The 15,519-nt window shown below is 44.2% G+C and overlaps 1 protein-coding gene and 1 long non-coding RNA gene across 7 annotated transcripts in view; one reads left to right on the top strand and one right to left on the bottom strand.

The window, feature by feature from the left end:
* Nucleotides 1-13,159, bottom strand: part of ZFAND3 (zinc finger AN1-type containing 3) — a 320,017-nt gene extending 306,858 nt beyond the window's left edge. For 2 of the 6 annotated variants that reach the window (XM_049092558.1, XM_025418640.3), the window contains exon 1: nt 13,027-13,159. Coding sequence is in view for 4 of the 6 variants with exons in the window: in XM_035697349.2 (XP_035553242.1) it covers nt 10,459-10,535 (77 nt within the window). In the remaining 2 variants the exon portion in view is untranslated. Of the gene's footprint in view, nt 1-10,458; nt 10,563-12,221; nt 12,373-13,026 lie in introns of those variants that run through there. The other 4 variants (XM_035697349.2, XM_035697350.2, XM_025418637.3 and 1 more) reach the window with 3 other exon arrangements.
* Nucleotides 12,965-14,472, top strand: LOC112641525 (uncharacterized). Its single transcript, XR_003124683.3, has 2 exons — nt 12,965-13,101; nt 13,667-14,472. It is a non-coding gene; the product is annotated as an uncharacterized LOC112641525 (long non-coding RNA).
* The last annotated feature ends 1,047 nt before the right edge of the window (nt 14,473-15,519 follow it).

Genomic DNA, 15,519 nt, shown 5'->3' with positions numbered 1-15,519 from the left:
CTGTTTATAAGCCACCCAAGTCTGTGGTATTTTAACAGCCTGAATAGACCAAAATACCCATATTTCAGCTTATATTCATTCTTAGCTTTCCTACTAGAGGATTTACTCAGAGTTGCTCTACCTTGGGTCCAAAAAACCTACAGTCTATACTACAAATGCATTAAGATCTAAGTGGTTTCCTTCATAATCCTAAGCATTTTTATTTTATGCATTATGCTGAGAGAGGTCTATGGTCTTCATCAAATTGTCAAAGGGATCCATGGCCCAAAAAAGGTTTTTTGTTTTTGTTTTTTTTAAAGATTTTATTTACTTATTCATGAGAGACACAGAAAGAGAGAGAAAGAGGCAGAGACACAGGCAAAGGGAGAAGCAGGCTCCCTGCAAGGAGCCCGATGTGGGACTCGATCCCGGGTCTCCAGGATCACACCCTGGGCTGCAGGCGGCGCTAAACCACTACACCACTGGGGCTGCCCCAAAAAAAGGTTTTAAATGATCTAGCTAGACTCTGTTTCCATGCTTATAACCTCCAATTCTCCTCCACATTGCTGCCAGTTATTTTTTGAAACATAAATATCATCTGTCATCCATCCTTAAAATCCTTAAATGGTCCCAATGCAACCAGGATAAAAATCAACTCAACAGCATGGCAATCAAGTATGTTCATAACTGGCCCCTCCTCATCCCCTCAGTTTCATCTTGCCTCTTGCCATATACTACAGCTAACATACTGAGCTGTATCTGCAATCCCCTAAATTCATTATGCTTTCTCACTCCTCTCTGCCTTTGCACAAGCTGTTCCCCCTGCTTTTTATACCTAGCTTAAGCACCATCTCCTCATAGAAGCCCTCCTGGCCATCCTCCACTCCCAGTCTCAGTGAGATGCCCTGTTAGTGCTCACATCACTCTGTGATGATCCCCCAAAGCACTTTCCTCATGGTGTTTAGCCAGTTTATTGATATGCCTCCCCTTCTAGACTATGAGCTTTCTTAGGGCAAAAGCCAGAGCAGGGTATATATCATGTCTAACAGAGCTCAAGACCACAACAGAGTCCTCAACAAATGCTTACTAACAAGAGACAAGCCTTGGAAAAAGGCAAACTAGCCAAAGACTAGTCAGAAACCTCATCAACTTACTATATGGAACTGATATGTAGACTGCCATTAATGCAAATTGCCCAGTTAAGATAGTTCTGCATCTATTAATCTACCACCAATGTTCCTTCATTCAAGGCTGAGAAGTTAGCCTTTAATAAATGTAATTTACCATGGTCAGGCACTGTGCCAACAACTTGACAGGCATTAGAGCTCACTAAACTTCAAAGCAACCCTAAGATTTTTTTTTATTTTATTTTATTTTATTTTAAGATAAAGAGACAGGGAGGTAAACTACCTAAAATCAGGTTTTAAATTCAGGATTCTGATTCCAAAGCCCATGCCTAGCCACCAAACTCAGTTGGTTTTCTGGAGAGAAGAGATTAGCATTTCACTGGAAGACTCTGGATTGGATGAGAGGGGACCTTTCATTAGCCACTCAGCAAACAAGAAAGGTCTTATTCCCCAGGCAGCACTATTATTAAATTCTTTAACATTTAACGTAACCTCCCAGTAAGTATTAGTTGCAAAATCTTTCAAAAGAGAAGGGCTTATGAGAGTTGTTTTTCCAAGAACAGCAAGTAAAGCTAGTGAACAGCAAGTAAAGATGGGTGAAACTTTGCTGAACTCTCTATCGGACTCAGGGATTGCGAAGGGAGAAGAAAAATTCATCTCACAGAATGTAGCAATACCAATAAAGGAAAGAAAGTAGATGGAGTCTCTGAGGCCCGCTGCAAAAAGACACCATGAAGCACCATCCTTCAACTGGCTGAAAAGGTGTCTCTGAGCTTAGAAAGAGCCCAAGGGGTTCTAACAGATAGAACACCAATTTGCTGAGAGCTGCTACATTTCCACTAAACTTTAGCTTATAATGTGCACCACAGCTCGTATCCTATGATCTTTTGCACTACCCTGCAAGAACCTAGGGGACTCACGCCCTGCACTTCAAGAGAAGACAGCATGTTTTCTTTAATCCCAGCCCCCACCTGTTCACATTAGTTTCTTTACAGATGCAGCCACCTCTCATATTTTGACTAGAAACTAGTGACCGCAATGCATCTTCACTCCTAACTACCACCACTCCACTTCCATCCACATTTCCCTTTCTTCATCCCCCTCACTCATCTTCCCCTTGACCACCTTCTGTGTCCTTCCTCTTCCAACTCACCCCCAAATCTAGTGTGATACAGATCTGTCTGGTGACTTTTTGCACCCCAAATTTAAACACAAAACCAGGGATCCCTGGGTGGCGCAGTGGTTTGGTGCCTGCCTTTGGCCTGGGGCGTGATCCTGGAGACCCAGGATCGAGTCCCACATCGGGCTCCCTGCATGGAGCCTGCTCCTCCCTCTGCCTATGTCTCTGCCTCTCTCTCTCTCTCTGTGACTATCATAAATAAATAAAAATTTAAAAAATAAAAAAAATAAAAAAAATAAACACAAAACCAACACAGTCCATTCTTCCTAGTTTCTAGCTCCAATCAAAACAACATACAATGTAAGTAATGAAAACTATTCATATAAATCTAAGGGCTTTCAACTAAGAGATTAGAATACGTAGTCACTATCCAGTTTAAAATCAAGAGTAAGAAAATGTGGACACACACTTCCACAGAACACGTTTTACTGTGCCTATCATTTTCTAAATTAATCCATGAATCCAAGAGATTCACATATATACCATGCAATCTCCATACCTTTACTCAAGATTGTATCATTTATGTCACAGCAACCATGCCTTAATTAGATCCTACCCAATATGCACTGAAAAAAAAGATTAGCCTTACAAATAAAATGCATGGTTTGAGCACCTCTCACTGGCAGTGGAGTGGGGGGGATAGGGAGAAGGTGACATGGATGACATAGAGAGCTAATTAACAGTGACTTATCCACAGAAACAAGGAATACAAGCCTCAAAGATTACATAAGCATGTACCCCAATCAACAAAAGTTCCCCTAAGCAAACATTTCTAAGATCAACATCAAGAACACTCCTTTATTTTTAAAAGTGAATAGCACAGCTTTGTTATATTAAAAGAGAAAAGGAAAAGCAAACTACATAAAACCATGTAAAGTCATATACTGTGAAGATTTTACATACACGTACAAAGTTTCATAGGCAAACACAAACACTTGAAAAACCTGGTTTTCTGGATTTCAGTGGCAACTGAAGAAAACAAGTAATACCAACCATCCAAGTCTCCCCAAGCACAAAAACCTAGAAATCGTAAATCTAGAAACAATTTACACTGAAATATATCACACCTTTTCCCATCTCCAGCTTATTTTTTATTATCTTTTGCTGGTTAATATATTTCTGGCCAGTCTAAAAAATGACTGTATTGTTTAATCTACTTTGTATCTCATTCGTTACATTTAAAAAACATGTTTCAGGCCATAACTTGCCACCACATGTATTTATATAAGGTACTCTAGAAAGGGTTGAAAACTGAAAAACAATGACCTGAAATAGGCAGACTTTGAAAGCACAGACATGCTCAGCAAAGCCCTCCACCCAATCTATGTTCTCCAAATTCTTGCCCCCATTCTTCCAGCTACCATAAACTACAGAAACCTCATTCTGTGTTCAGAAATTCTACCAACATACACACACAAGAGAAAATCAAATGTCTGGCACAAGAACCTGACTGTGGGAAGAGTATTTGTGATATTTTTGAATGGTCAGAATACTTCTCCTTCCAGGAAGTGTGGCTGAGAGTGTGATTTATATAAATGCACTTCAACTTACCAGTCTGTTAAGAGTCCAAGACATGACAAGACAGCTGTTACTCCATACCATTCCACTTTAGCAAAAAGAAATGAGAAAAGGCACTCCCCAAAAGGTCCCAAGTACATCACCAACCTCACTCTTTGCCAGGTCATTACTGAGGCAGCAGGGAGTCTAAATAGAGCCTGTCTACAAATTAAAAACACAAAATGGTATGGTGTGGTCTGCTCCCATTCCTACCAACCACCCACAGCCATGGTGATAGGAAGCTGCATCAATAACCTCTCCCAGGACACTCTTCTGCCCTAATCACACCTGCCTATGATACTAGACATCTGGTATGCTGAATGAATAGATGCAATAATCTAGTACTGCACCTTCCTACTGCATTCTTTCTTCCTCTGGTCAACAGCTGCAGCCACAACTTCAGATGTCCAGCACTGTTTGTAGCTCTGCACCCTGGTCTCAAGGATGACACGGCATTTTCATTCAACTTGTACCATTCCCTCAGCCTGGTGCATCACAGTTGTTCTGTCCACTGCTGCTGGATATTCCAATACATTCCACTTTCTTCTGTACACGGGAACTTGAATTTATTGGAAAATCCAATGCACATATCCCCAATCACGTGCCAAAAGCTGCCATATGAGACTTACATTTGTAAAAAACAAATATTATTCCTCCACAAAAGTCATAGTCCAACGGTGAATATCTTTCAAAAAGTCTCTCACTGGGCAGTCCCGGTGGCGCAGCAGTTTAGCGCCGCCTGCAGCCCACGGTGTGATCCTGGAGACCTGGGATCAAGTCCCACATCAGGCTCCCTGCATGGTGCCTGCTTCTCCCTCTGCCTGTGTCTCTGCCTCTCTCTCTCGCTCTAAGAATAAATAAAATCTTTTAAAAAAAAAAAAAAAAAGGTAAGATGAAAAATAATATATGGAAACAAACTATGGACTAACTGGTAGTGACACCTTAATTCTCAAAACTGATCAAAGGAACACGTTCCAGTAATCTGAACTAACAACAGCATTGCTTCCCCCAATGGAAATAAAATGTTAGAGCTGGAGAGAAACTTAGAGCTAAATTAAACAAGTCTCTCATTTTCAAAAGACAAGAAAACAGGGGTCTGCAGAACTCATAAGAAAATAGGCTTGAGGGATCCCTGGGTGGCGCAGCGGTTTAGCGCCTGCCTTTGGCCCAGTGTGTGATCCTGGAGACCCGGGATCGAATCCCACATCGGGCTTCTGGTGCATGGAGCCTGCTTCTCCCTCTGCCTATGTCTCCGCCTCTCTCTCTCTCTCTCTCTCTCTCTCTCTCTCTCTCTCTCTGTGTGACTATCATAAATAAATAAATTAAAAAAAAAAAAAAGAAAATAAGCTTGAATGTCAATTAGATCTCAACAACAAAAAAAATTGCCTTGAAAATCCTGGTTGTCTATCAGGTCAACAGGTTCTTCAACAGTGTTCTTCTGTCAACACTGTCCAGAAGAACCTTCTGGGAGGAGAAACTATTCTATACCTGTGTTCCTTAAAAGGTTAACTACTGAGCTAGTAGTACTTAACATGTAGATAGCATAACTGAAGAAATGAATTTTTTATTTTAATTAGTATGAATTTAAATTGCTATACGTAGCTAGTGGCTACCATACGGCCAAGCACAATTCTAGAATATGTTCTTGGATTTTGGTTTTTAAAACAAAGTTGCTAACGTCTCTACTGCATTTAACACACACAGTAAATTTCTTCTTCTAAAATATCTCATTCACCAACCTAATCCTGTTATACAGAAACCGAGTCCAGAACATGATCAGTCTGGATGTCAGAGTCTCTACAGAACTGAGTGATATTAGTGTCACCCACCCAGCTGGAGTGTTTTACAAACCGCTATGACACAAGTCCCACAACACCCAACAAGCTTCAATCTAGACAATTTTTCAAGAGTTTCATTAAAATTATACAAGTATTGGGTTGTGACCAGTCACCTCCTATGCATGGCTTTGTTGAGATACCAAGCTTTACCTTCCTTCAAAAAGAAAAAAAGAATGTTTAACCTCAATCTTTATTTATGATTATAGGATTCTGAAACTCTGAATCAATTTGCACACACACAACCCTTTTATGATCTAATAAAAATCCAAATTATATTAGTTCTCACAGTCTTAGTACTCTGTTCTTGGTAAATAATATCTAACATGCTGGGTTGTTTTGTTTTGTTTTTTTAATAACTTTACTCATTTCAAAAGATTCTTAGTCCAGGGCACCTGAGTGGTGCAGTCAGTTAAGCAAGTTAACTCTTGTTTTCAGCTCAGGTTGGGATCTCAGGGTCATGAGATAGGGCCCTGTGCCGGGCTCCACCTCCATGCACAGGGCAGAGTCTGCTTGAAATTCTTTCTCCCTCTTCCTCTGCCCCTCCCACTCATGCTCATGCTCAAGCTCTTGTGTTCTCTCTAAATAAATAAATCTAAAAAAAAAAAAAAAAGACAGCCCTCTGATTTCTGTGTCTAGGAAAGGTTAGTCGATGAAAACTAACGTTAAGTTTAATACCATTAAGGATTAAGAAGAGATTTTTAGTCAAAACTTTTCAGTACTGAGTTCTCCTTTTTAGGCAGAAGCAGGGTGAATGGGAGAAAAGAATAATACCAAGAGTTATATGTCCTGTATGTTAGTTAACTGGATCTGACGCTAAAAAGCTATCGCCTCAAACCAGTATAAAACAAAGACCATGATTTCTTAGGAAGAAAGAAGGAAAAAAAAGAAGGAAAAGAAGGAAAAGAAGGAAAGGAAGGAAGGAAGGAAGGAAGGAAGGACGGAAGGAAGGAAGGAAGGAAGGAAGGAAAGAAAGAAAGAAAGAAAGAAAGAAAGAAAGAAAGAAAGAAAGAAAGAAAGAAAGAAAGAAAGAAAGAAAGAAAGAAAGAAAGAAGAAAAGAAAGAAAATGGGGCCTAGGTGGCTCAGTAGTTAAGTATCTGCCTTTGGCTCAAGTCATGATCCCAGAGTCCTAGGATTGAGCCCTGCATCCTGCTCCCTGCTCAGTGTGGGGGAGAGGGGGTCTGCTTCTCCCTCTGCCTCCTCACCCCCAAAAACTGTTTGTGCTCATATGCTCTCTCTCAAATAAATAAAATCTTTTTTTAAAAATTATCTCCCTGTGTTCCATCACATCAATGGGACAAATTTTATGTTTTCTGAATACCCAAATGTAATCAGGAAAATGGGGCAAGTAGATAAACATACAGACGGTGAACACTTTATTACATCATGTCACATCTTCAGGTGTGCACAATACTCAAAGACGCAAAGTAAAACTGCACAAATGAGCGGTTCTGTTTTTAAGGGACTGTTTAAGGGGACTTTATAATCAAGGGATAATTAGTGACATCACTGGAATAAACATTCTACTGATTAACTAGTAATTCATGCTGTGTTCACTTGAACTTGAAAGCCCAGGTTAAGTTGGTTAAAGTGTGGCAACATGTTCTAATTGGGAGCCTGAGACCGAAGAATCCAGGGCCACACACTGTTCGGAGCCAAGCACACTAGCCAGATAACTCACAAAGTGACAGAAACAGAGTTCTACATCAATTCCAAAGGCCTGGGCTCAGAGGGAGGAAAAAAATATATAGTGATTCTATTTAAGTTAACTAGTCAATACTTTGTGATTCCCAAAAGTAAAATGGAATAAAACAAATCATCTTATATTTTCAATCAACTTTCTACTAGTAACATCTTTAGGAATGGAATACAGTTAGTGACATTACTCTTGATCTCTGCCTAGCCCCATTTTTAAAAATTTATTTATTTTTATCTAGCAGATATAGTTAGTGAATAAAATGCTTCAACAGAATAGACCAAAGATAAAATACCTTTGATATTATCTATATCTCTAAAAAACTGTATCCATATATTTATGACACAAGAGCTTATTTTTTATCAAAAACAATGAATAGTTTACCAAATAAATTCCATATTTAAATACTCCATTATGCCCTAAATATGAGACTAAACATTTATGTCAACTATACTTTAAAATTATTTATGAAAGTGGGATCCTGGATGGCTCAGCAGTTTAGTGCCTGCCTTCAGCCCAGGGTGTGATCCTGGAGTCCCAGGATCAAGTCCCATATCGGGTCCCTGCATGGAGCCTGCTTCTTCCTCTGCCTGTGTCTCTGCCTCTCTCTCTCTCTCTCTCTCTCTCTCTCTTAAGAATAAATAAATAAAATCTTAAAAAAAATAAAAAATAAAATAATTTATGAAAGAAATAGTAGTTTCCAGGAGCACCTGGATGGCTCAGTGGTTGAGCATCTGTATTTAGCTCAGGTCGTGATCCAGGGGGTCCCAAGATCGAGTCCCATTTCAGGCTCCCTGCAGGAAGCCTGCTTCTCCCTCTGCCTATGTTTCTGTGTCTCTCTCTGTGTCTCTCATGAATAAATAAAGATAAAATATTTTTTAAAAAATAAAGAAATAGTAGTTTCCAAAGTTTCCATATATTACAATAGAGACTGTCTCCAATTATAAGAGCTAAATATCAGTGATTGGATTTTTATACTTAATATAGATTTTTTAAGAAATCCATCTTTCCCCTAATTATCCTTTTTTATTTATCCCGCAATATATTCAGCATATTAGTGTCTTAGTCTTCTTTCTCTCTTTTTTGGAATATTGTCTGCTCTTTCAACAACTTTTGAAAATACCTGTGAATTTACATGTATCAGTACATTTTAAATGTCTAAATAATGTAAAATGTAACTTCAACTAATAATATCTGTGTAGTTTAAAAGGGCTTTTGTGTATGAATACATTGCAACTTAAATACTATTTTACTCCAGAGTTGACTATTACAAACTAATATGTTTTTCCCATGATTACAGAATGCCTAAAAATGAGCCAAGAAAATGCTCCCATTTCACTAAAAGTTGTAAGTACATATCTGAGGGAAAAAAAAAAAAAACTGTTTATGATCATTAACTATAAAAACATTGTATACACCATGCAAACACCTTCCAACTTTTATAAAGAGGTAAATCTTCAACAATTTCCAAGGTAGCAACATTTCCCAGTGGAGAGATGGTCTCTATAAAATAGTAACTTAATGACCTGCACACAATTATACAATATAAACCAAGAGGAGGAGAGAGGAGAAGTAGAAACTTTACTTGTTCAAGCACTCTCACATTTGCACTGTATGCTCCTGTCATTCCACTTTCTAATTGCATTCCAACAAGCAAGACCTCACAGTTCTATTTAACCAAGCCCCTGGTGTCCTGACTGGACAATGCCAGGCAGCAAGTCCAGCAGCCCAAGTCCTTAGAGAGAAGAGCAATCCTAAGGAACTGCCTTTAGTCTACTATAATGCCAGAACATTCTGCCGAGAGGCTCCTCTGCAAAGATCTGGGTGTGGGCCGTGGCTAGCTGATTTTAGAGACCTACGGCTTCCACAGACTGCAATGCTGACTAAAGTTTTCAGGTAACACACTCACCTTCATTTTCATCAAAGGAAAAGGCAAAAGATAGCTCCTGAATTGCTTTCACATCTACCTAGGTCTTTCCATTCTCCCTGGCTACTACACATAATCATCCCTATTTTGGGTTACTCTTCCAGACAAGACTTCTGTACCTCTGGCAACACCACATGAACATAAAAAACATCACACTGATACAATCATACCCACTCTCAACACTATCCGATCTTCTACATTAAAGAAAGTCCCATCACTATCTGCTCAAGGTTCTTCCATAGTTCTTAGTAAAAGAACTCAAGATAAAAGTCCAAAGACCTAGGCCTTACCTACAGAGCCCTCCATTACCAATTGCTCTCACCATCTCTAGCCGATCCCCCCTCACAATCTACCAATCCACCCCAATGAATTTTTGGTTCCTGAAATGTAGAGTGCTCTTTGTCTTTTCCAGGCCTTCACCCATGCTCTTCCCTCCGCCTGGAAGAAACTCTTCTATTTCCATTCTCTCCTATCCTTCCGGCAGGTGTAGGCTAGTGTCACTTCCTCCAGGCTACTTTCCTCTACCTCCACGTCAACTAGGCTAAGTGCTCCTCCCAGAGTACCCTGTACCAATGCTAACACACATTATTCTGTCACTTTACTTCCATATGCCCTCTGTCCCCAGATGGGGCCAGTGCCCCCTTGTCCACCATTATATCACAGGCACTCAATTATCTATTGAATATATTCAAGTTTACTTAATGAACATAGTATGGAAGTGACCCATACACTAAGGAACACACATGCTCAAAGCCAGTTATGATAAAACTAGGCAGCAATATCGTGACACTTTGGTATAAAATGCAAATTACACAGCTACCCACAAACTGCTTTTGAAAAGGTTAAAGCGTTACACATTAAAAAAAAGAAGAACACTTCTCAACATAAAAATATTAGTTTTGTGCTCACAACTCCTATTTGGCAAACTGCAGTTCATAAAAAGGGCCTGAGACCATCAAAGAAGCAGGCCTGATTGCTTATGGGTCGAGTATGGTATGGATTTAACTATGCCTCCCTGCACGTATCAAACTTTCTTGGCATCATTCAGAACTCTGCTAGCTAAAAGTAAAAGGCTATTCCGTTTCCTTAGTTTCTACATCTTGCTCTAAGTCTTTCAATAAGGGTTCCACGCACAATAATAGTCCCAAGGACATACACACGTTGCCAGGAAACAAGCCTCTGATACATCCTGGGCATTAGTTGCCACTGGCAGCTACTTTCTTTGAGCCACATGTCTTCTTATGAGTTACAATCAGAGGCTTGTGACTCCAGATTTTTCCAGAGCAGCAGATTGATGTCATAAACGTGATGGTACTAAGCACTCTGAAGAGCTCACCAGCTCCACCCTAAGCTCCCAGTAAGCAAGGGGCAAGCTATCCACCCTCTTAAGCCTCAACTTCCTCATCCATAAAGAGATAATGGATCTAAAATTCTGTGGGAATGAGACTGTCCCTGAAAGTGCTTAGCAGACAGTCCACTTATTAGGAAGGCTATAAAACCTAAAATATTTTCACATCTTCAGAACTTTGGTAATACCATAACTTATTTTTGACTAACATCTTTCCACCAGGAATTCTTGAGAAAGAAAAGGCAGAAAGATGAGAAAATGACCATCTATTTCTTTGTCACCACCTTGAATCGGGCAAATTCCACAGAAAACTACATTAAGATCCACTTTCTAATCTTTCTCTGCACTCCCCAAAATCAGACTTAATCTGTACCTGGGCCATTCTTAACATCTGAGAAGTAGCAAAAATAAAATAGTTCAATACATTTTCCCAAGATGTTCTCAGAAATAATCATTTCCTTACTGCCTATATGTACCTTGAAATATACTAGGTCTTTGGAAAAATTTTTTAAAAAGGGGGCTCAATCACAAAATTCCTTTAAAGTCTCTGGTTTCCTTATGATACAATTAGAATTGTAAGGTAAGATGGAGGCACCTGTTAGGTAAAAGGGGTGGTAATTCATGAAACTCAAGCCCTACGAGGAGAATTTAAAATATAACTATAGGTGGTGGAAAAGTTGATTTCCCACCTCATATTCTTTCACTCTAACACAAGATGGCTAAGTAATAATGCAGGCTGGCCAATGTGAATATTTTTATCATCAAAAAAAAAAAAAAAGAAAAAAGAAAAAAAAAAAAAGGAGGGAGAGAGAGGAATCTGAGCCAATTGAGCAAACTGGCTCTCACGTTCCCAAGCCAGGCTGCCTTGAGTTTTATTTTTTGTTTTTTTTGGGGGGGTTTTGACAGGGAAATTTTACAAATCTTCTGAAATGTGTTTGAAATAAAGGTGAGACCTCCACAATCTTGTAACTTTACCCCAGCCTGGGTTCCGGGCTGGATTTTTTTTTTTTTTTTTTTTTTAATGGGTGACGTGTGAACAGCTTCCTAAAAGCAAATAGGGCACTGGGATATAATTTAGGAAGTGATGATGCAAGTCTCTGGGGGACCGGGAGGGGGAGGAGGTGAAAAAGTCAGAGGAAATACCCTCCTGGTGCCTGGGCACCAACTCCTACCAAGGCGGGGGGGAGGGCTGGCCGCCTCCACATGCCAAGGGAGAGGGGCACCCCAGCTCCACCCGGAGGTGCCAACACCGCCCCCTCATCCCTTCCTGCTGCCCTGCCCCCCTCCCCCGCGGCCCGGGCGGCCCGGGCGGCCCCGGCGGCCCCAAACCCCAGGTAGGAGGGTCCCGGAGGGTGGCAGTGCACCCCGGGCAGGGCCTCCTCTGCCCACCTCCGGCTCCCCACCCAGCGCCCCTCCCCGAGACGCGGCCCCTGCCCCCTCCCAGCAGGCCCGGCTCGGGCCCAGCCCCCAGGGTTCCGGCCTCCCGCCGCCCCGAGGCCTGGCCGGCAGCCCCCGCGCCCGCGCTCGCGCCCCCGGCCCCCGCCCCCGCCCCCACCCGGCCGGACACTTACCCCCAGAAGCCGCAGGGACAGCGAGGCGGCAGGCTGGGCGCTTTGCTGCGCTCGCTCCCGGCGTCTCCCATGGTGCTCGGCGGCGGCGGAGCTCGGCGGCGGCGGCGGCGGCGGCGGCGGCGGCGGCTGGGCCCGGGCCCCGCTCGAAGGAGGCGGCGGCGGAGGCGGCGGCGGCGGCGGCGGCGGGGGGCTCGGGGCGGGGGGAGGGGGAGGGAGCGGGCGCGCGGGCGGGCGCGAGTCCGGGGCTCCGAGCCGGGATTCCAGGCCGGTCAGCTGGAGGCGGGCCGCACCACTCGGCCTGCAGAGACGGGGGGGGCCGGGGGAGGCGCGGAGAGCAGAGGGAGGGGAGCCGAGGAGGAGGGGCGTGCGGGGGACGAGGGGAGACCCGGCGCCCTCGGCGGCTCCCACCGCCGCTCGCAGCCAGAGCGGTGTCCCGTGCGGCGGCGCCGGGACGCACCTGAGGCCCCCGCCGGCTCTGGCGTAGCAGCGGCCGCTGGGAAGCCCTGGGACCCGCTCGCTCCGTCACTCTCCCCTCCCCCGGAGGCTGCGCTGACCGGACAATGGCCGCTCCGCCCCCTCCCCTCCTCACGCACCCCTCCCAAGGAGTCACAATGGTCTCGCCCGGGGGAGCCGCCGCCAAAGCCCAGCAGCTGATCAGCTGGGATCCGGGCGTGCCACTTTGTTCCGCTCCTCAAAGGAAGGCTACTGGGCTCTGCGCTGAGCCGAGCGCGTCGGGCTATCACTCGGCGACGGGCCTCTGAGGCTCCCGTATTCTCGGGACTTTTAAAATCTGAGGCAAACTTACCTTCTCCCCGTCGGAAGAAGGGGAGCAGGCTTCTGACTACTCTGAGGCGCGTTGCCTCCCCCCCAAACACGAATGGTACGGCCCAAGCGGGAGGGGGAGGAGCAGATTAGTTGTTTAGGGTAAGTCGGGCCGGTCCCGGAGCGGCGGACGAGTGCAGCGCATGCGCCCGGAGACCCCGTAACCGGGTGTGGGAGGGGCCAGGAGGGAGCGCTTCCAAACCCGGAAGTGGCCCTCGCGTTTTGCAGGGCCGTGGGGGTCCTCGCCTGCAGGGAGGGCCCGGAACTGGCTGCTGCGGGGCCTCTTCTCCGCTAACTGCCAGTCCCCTAGGAGTCTCTCTCTTCCCAGTGGCCCGGCACCCGACCCACTCTTCAGTTCCACCCAGACGACTGGTCTCCTCTTGGCTGGAAGGAACTTCTGGGAAACGTCCCTCCTCCCCTCCTCCCCTCCCCCCTCTCCCCTCCCCCCTCTCCCCTCCCCCCTCCTCCCCTCCCCCCTCCTCCCCCGCCCCAGGAAGGGCGGGAGGGCAGCGTCTCCGTCACGTTCCGCGCCCCTCCTCTCTCGTCGGTGCCCGCAGCCTCGGAGACGCATGTCCACAACCTGTGCCTTGGCAGGGAAAGCCTCTTTTTTTTTTTTTTTAAAGGTTCATTTGTTTATTCATGAGACACACTGAGAGGCAGAGACCCAGGCAGAGGGAGCAGCAGGCTCCACGCAGGGAACCCGATGCGGGACTCGATCCCAGGACCCCGGGATCACGCCCTGAGCCGAAGGCAGATGCTCAACCGCTGAGCCCCCCGGGCGCCCGAAAGCCTCTTTTTCTAGAGCGGACGGGTTTGGTTTCTGGGGGGAGCGCTGTGGCCGAATCCGTGATGAAAACTGATGTAACCAAAAGAAGTTCGAGCCACTAAAAAATAAGCGTTTAGCACTCTGTGTCTTTGATCTTGAACCCGTGCTGAGCTCCAGCCGTTCGTGAGCAGAAGGAGATTGTGAATGACCAGTCTCAACGCGGGGGAAACTTGTACCATGATCTCCTGGAGAAGCGACCCACAGCTGAGACCCTTGTGGGTGAAAGTCCAGGTGCCAGCTGCTTGCAGGAAGCTTTCCTGGCTCTTAGAAAAAGCTGCTGTATACGCCCAACTCGGCGGGAATATGAGACCTCAGAGGGGGTATTACCTAGATCAATGTTATTACCAAATGTTGCTATTTTATTTCTATAGCTACAGTTATGTTTGTGCATGATCTGTGGACTTGTTAACGTGTGTGTCACCTCCTTTGGCCTCTAAAGAGCAAAGATCACAGCTTAGCATCCTCTTAGAGATGCTGCTACTTGATTGCAGAAGTCAAGTCCTTACAGCCAGCACACCCCAAAATGAGAGTGCTGGTTTTCGTAATACTGAGTTTCAACTTTGTGATTTTTCACAAGCCTTCAATAAATATTTTTGTCAAGAATCCATAGAATGGATGAGACCGTACAACACACCTAGCTTCCACTGGGCTCACACAGCCCTTAAATCTTCACTTAAGCTGACATAAAATTGCTACAGTCATGAAAGACTTACAGCCTTTAAGTTTAACAGATGAAGATTAAGTGGGACTCTTTCTCTATTGGCATCTTGATGATCTTTTATATATGGAAAAGAAAATCCGAAAACCAAAAGGAAGATGCAGTATAAACTGATTGTCAAATTCCAAACTGCTTGCCTACCTGTCTGTCTGCCAGTTATTTATTTTAACAAGCATTTTCCGAGTACTCAATATGTGCACAAGGTTTTCTAAGGCCTTGTGCCCCATATTCTCCTCTGCCCCACTGCTCTTTCCCTCTCTTGCCCAGCACACTCCTACTGCCCCTTCAGGCCTGTTTTCTCTTCAGTACCTTCCGTACCTCTGACAAGGCAAAATTGGTCCTACCTTCCTCTACCCACATAATCTCTGTTATAGGACCAAGAAATATACATGTTTATGTATATAAAGATATAAGATAAGATATCACAAAACCTAGCTCCAAAAGGTTTGGCTCTTAGAAATAGCTGCTGAGTACCCTCAACCCAGTGGGGATACAAGACCTTCGGAGGCTATTACCTAGATTAATTTTATTACCAAATGGTATTTTATTTCTATATATACTATTATGTTTGTGCATTATGTGTGTGCCTGTGGGATCCACAAGTCTCTGTGGGATGGAAGCCAACTCAGCCTATGTTTGCTAAATGGAAGAGCTAATCTGATAAGAAGTCCTTCTTAGTCAAACCTCTTTCATCTGCAAAGAACAGAAACCACTGAAACTTCATGCAAAAAATCATTAATTAGTAATTTATTGAAGGAAATAATCTTAAAGAACCCAAGGACACAGAGAGCAAATAGATCTCATGAAGGACTGGAAGAGGGATATAAAATACAGAAGCTAGGATCCCTGGGTGGTGCAGAGGTTTAGTGCCTGCCTTTGGCCCAGGGTGTGATCCTGGAGACCCGGGATCGAATCCCACGTTGGGCTCCCGG

Source organism: Canis lupus, chromosome 12, assembly GCF_003254725.2.
Source record: "Canis lupus dingo isolate Sandy chromosome 12, ASM325472v2, whole genome shotgun sequence".
NCBI lineage: Eukaryota > Metazoa > Chordata > Mammalia > Carnivora > Canidae > Canis > Canis lupus.
The sequence above is the reverse complement of the archived record's forward strand: the minus strand, read 5'-3'. Positions and strand labels throughout refer to the sequence as shown.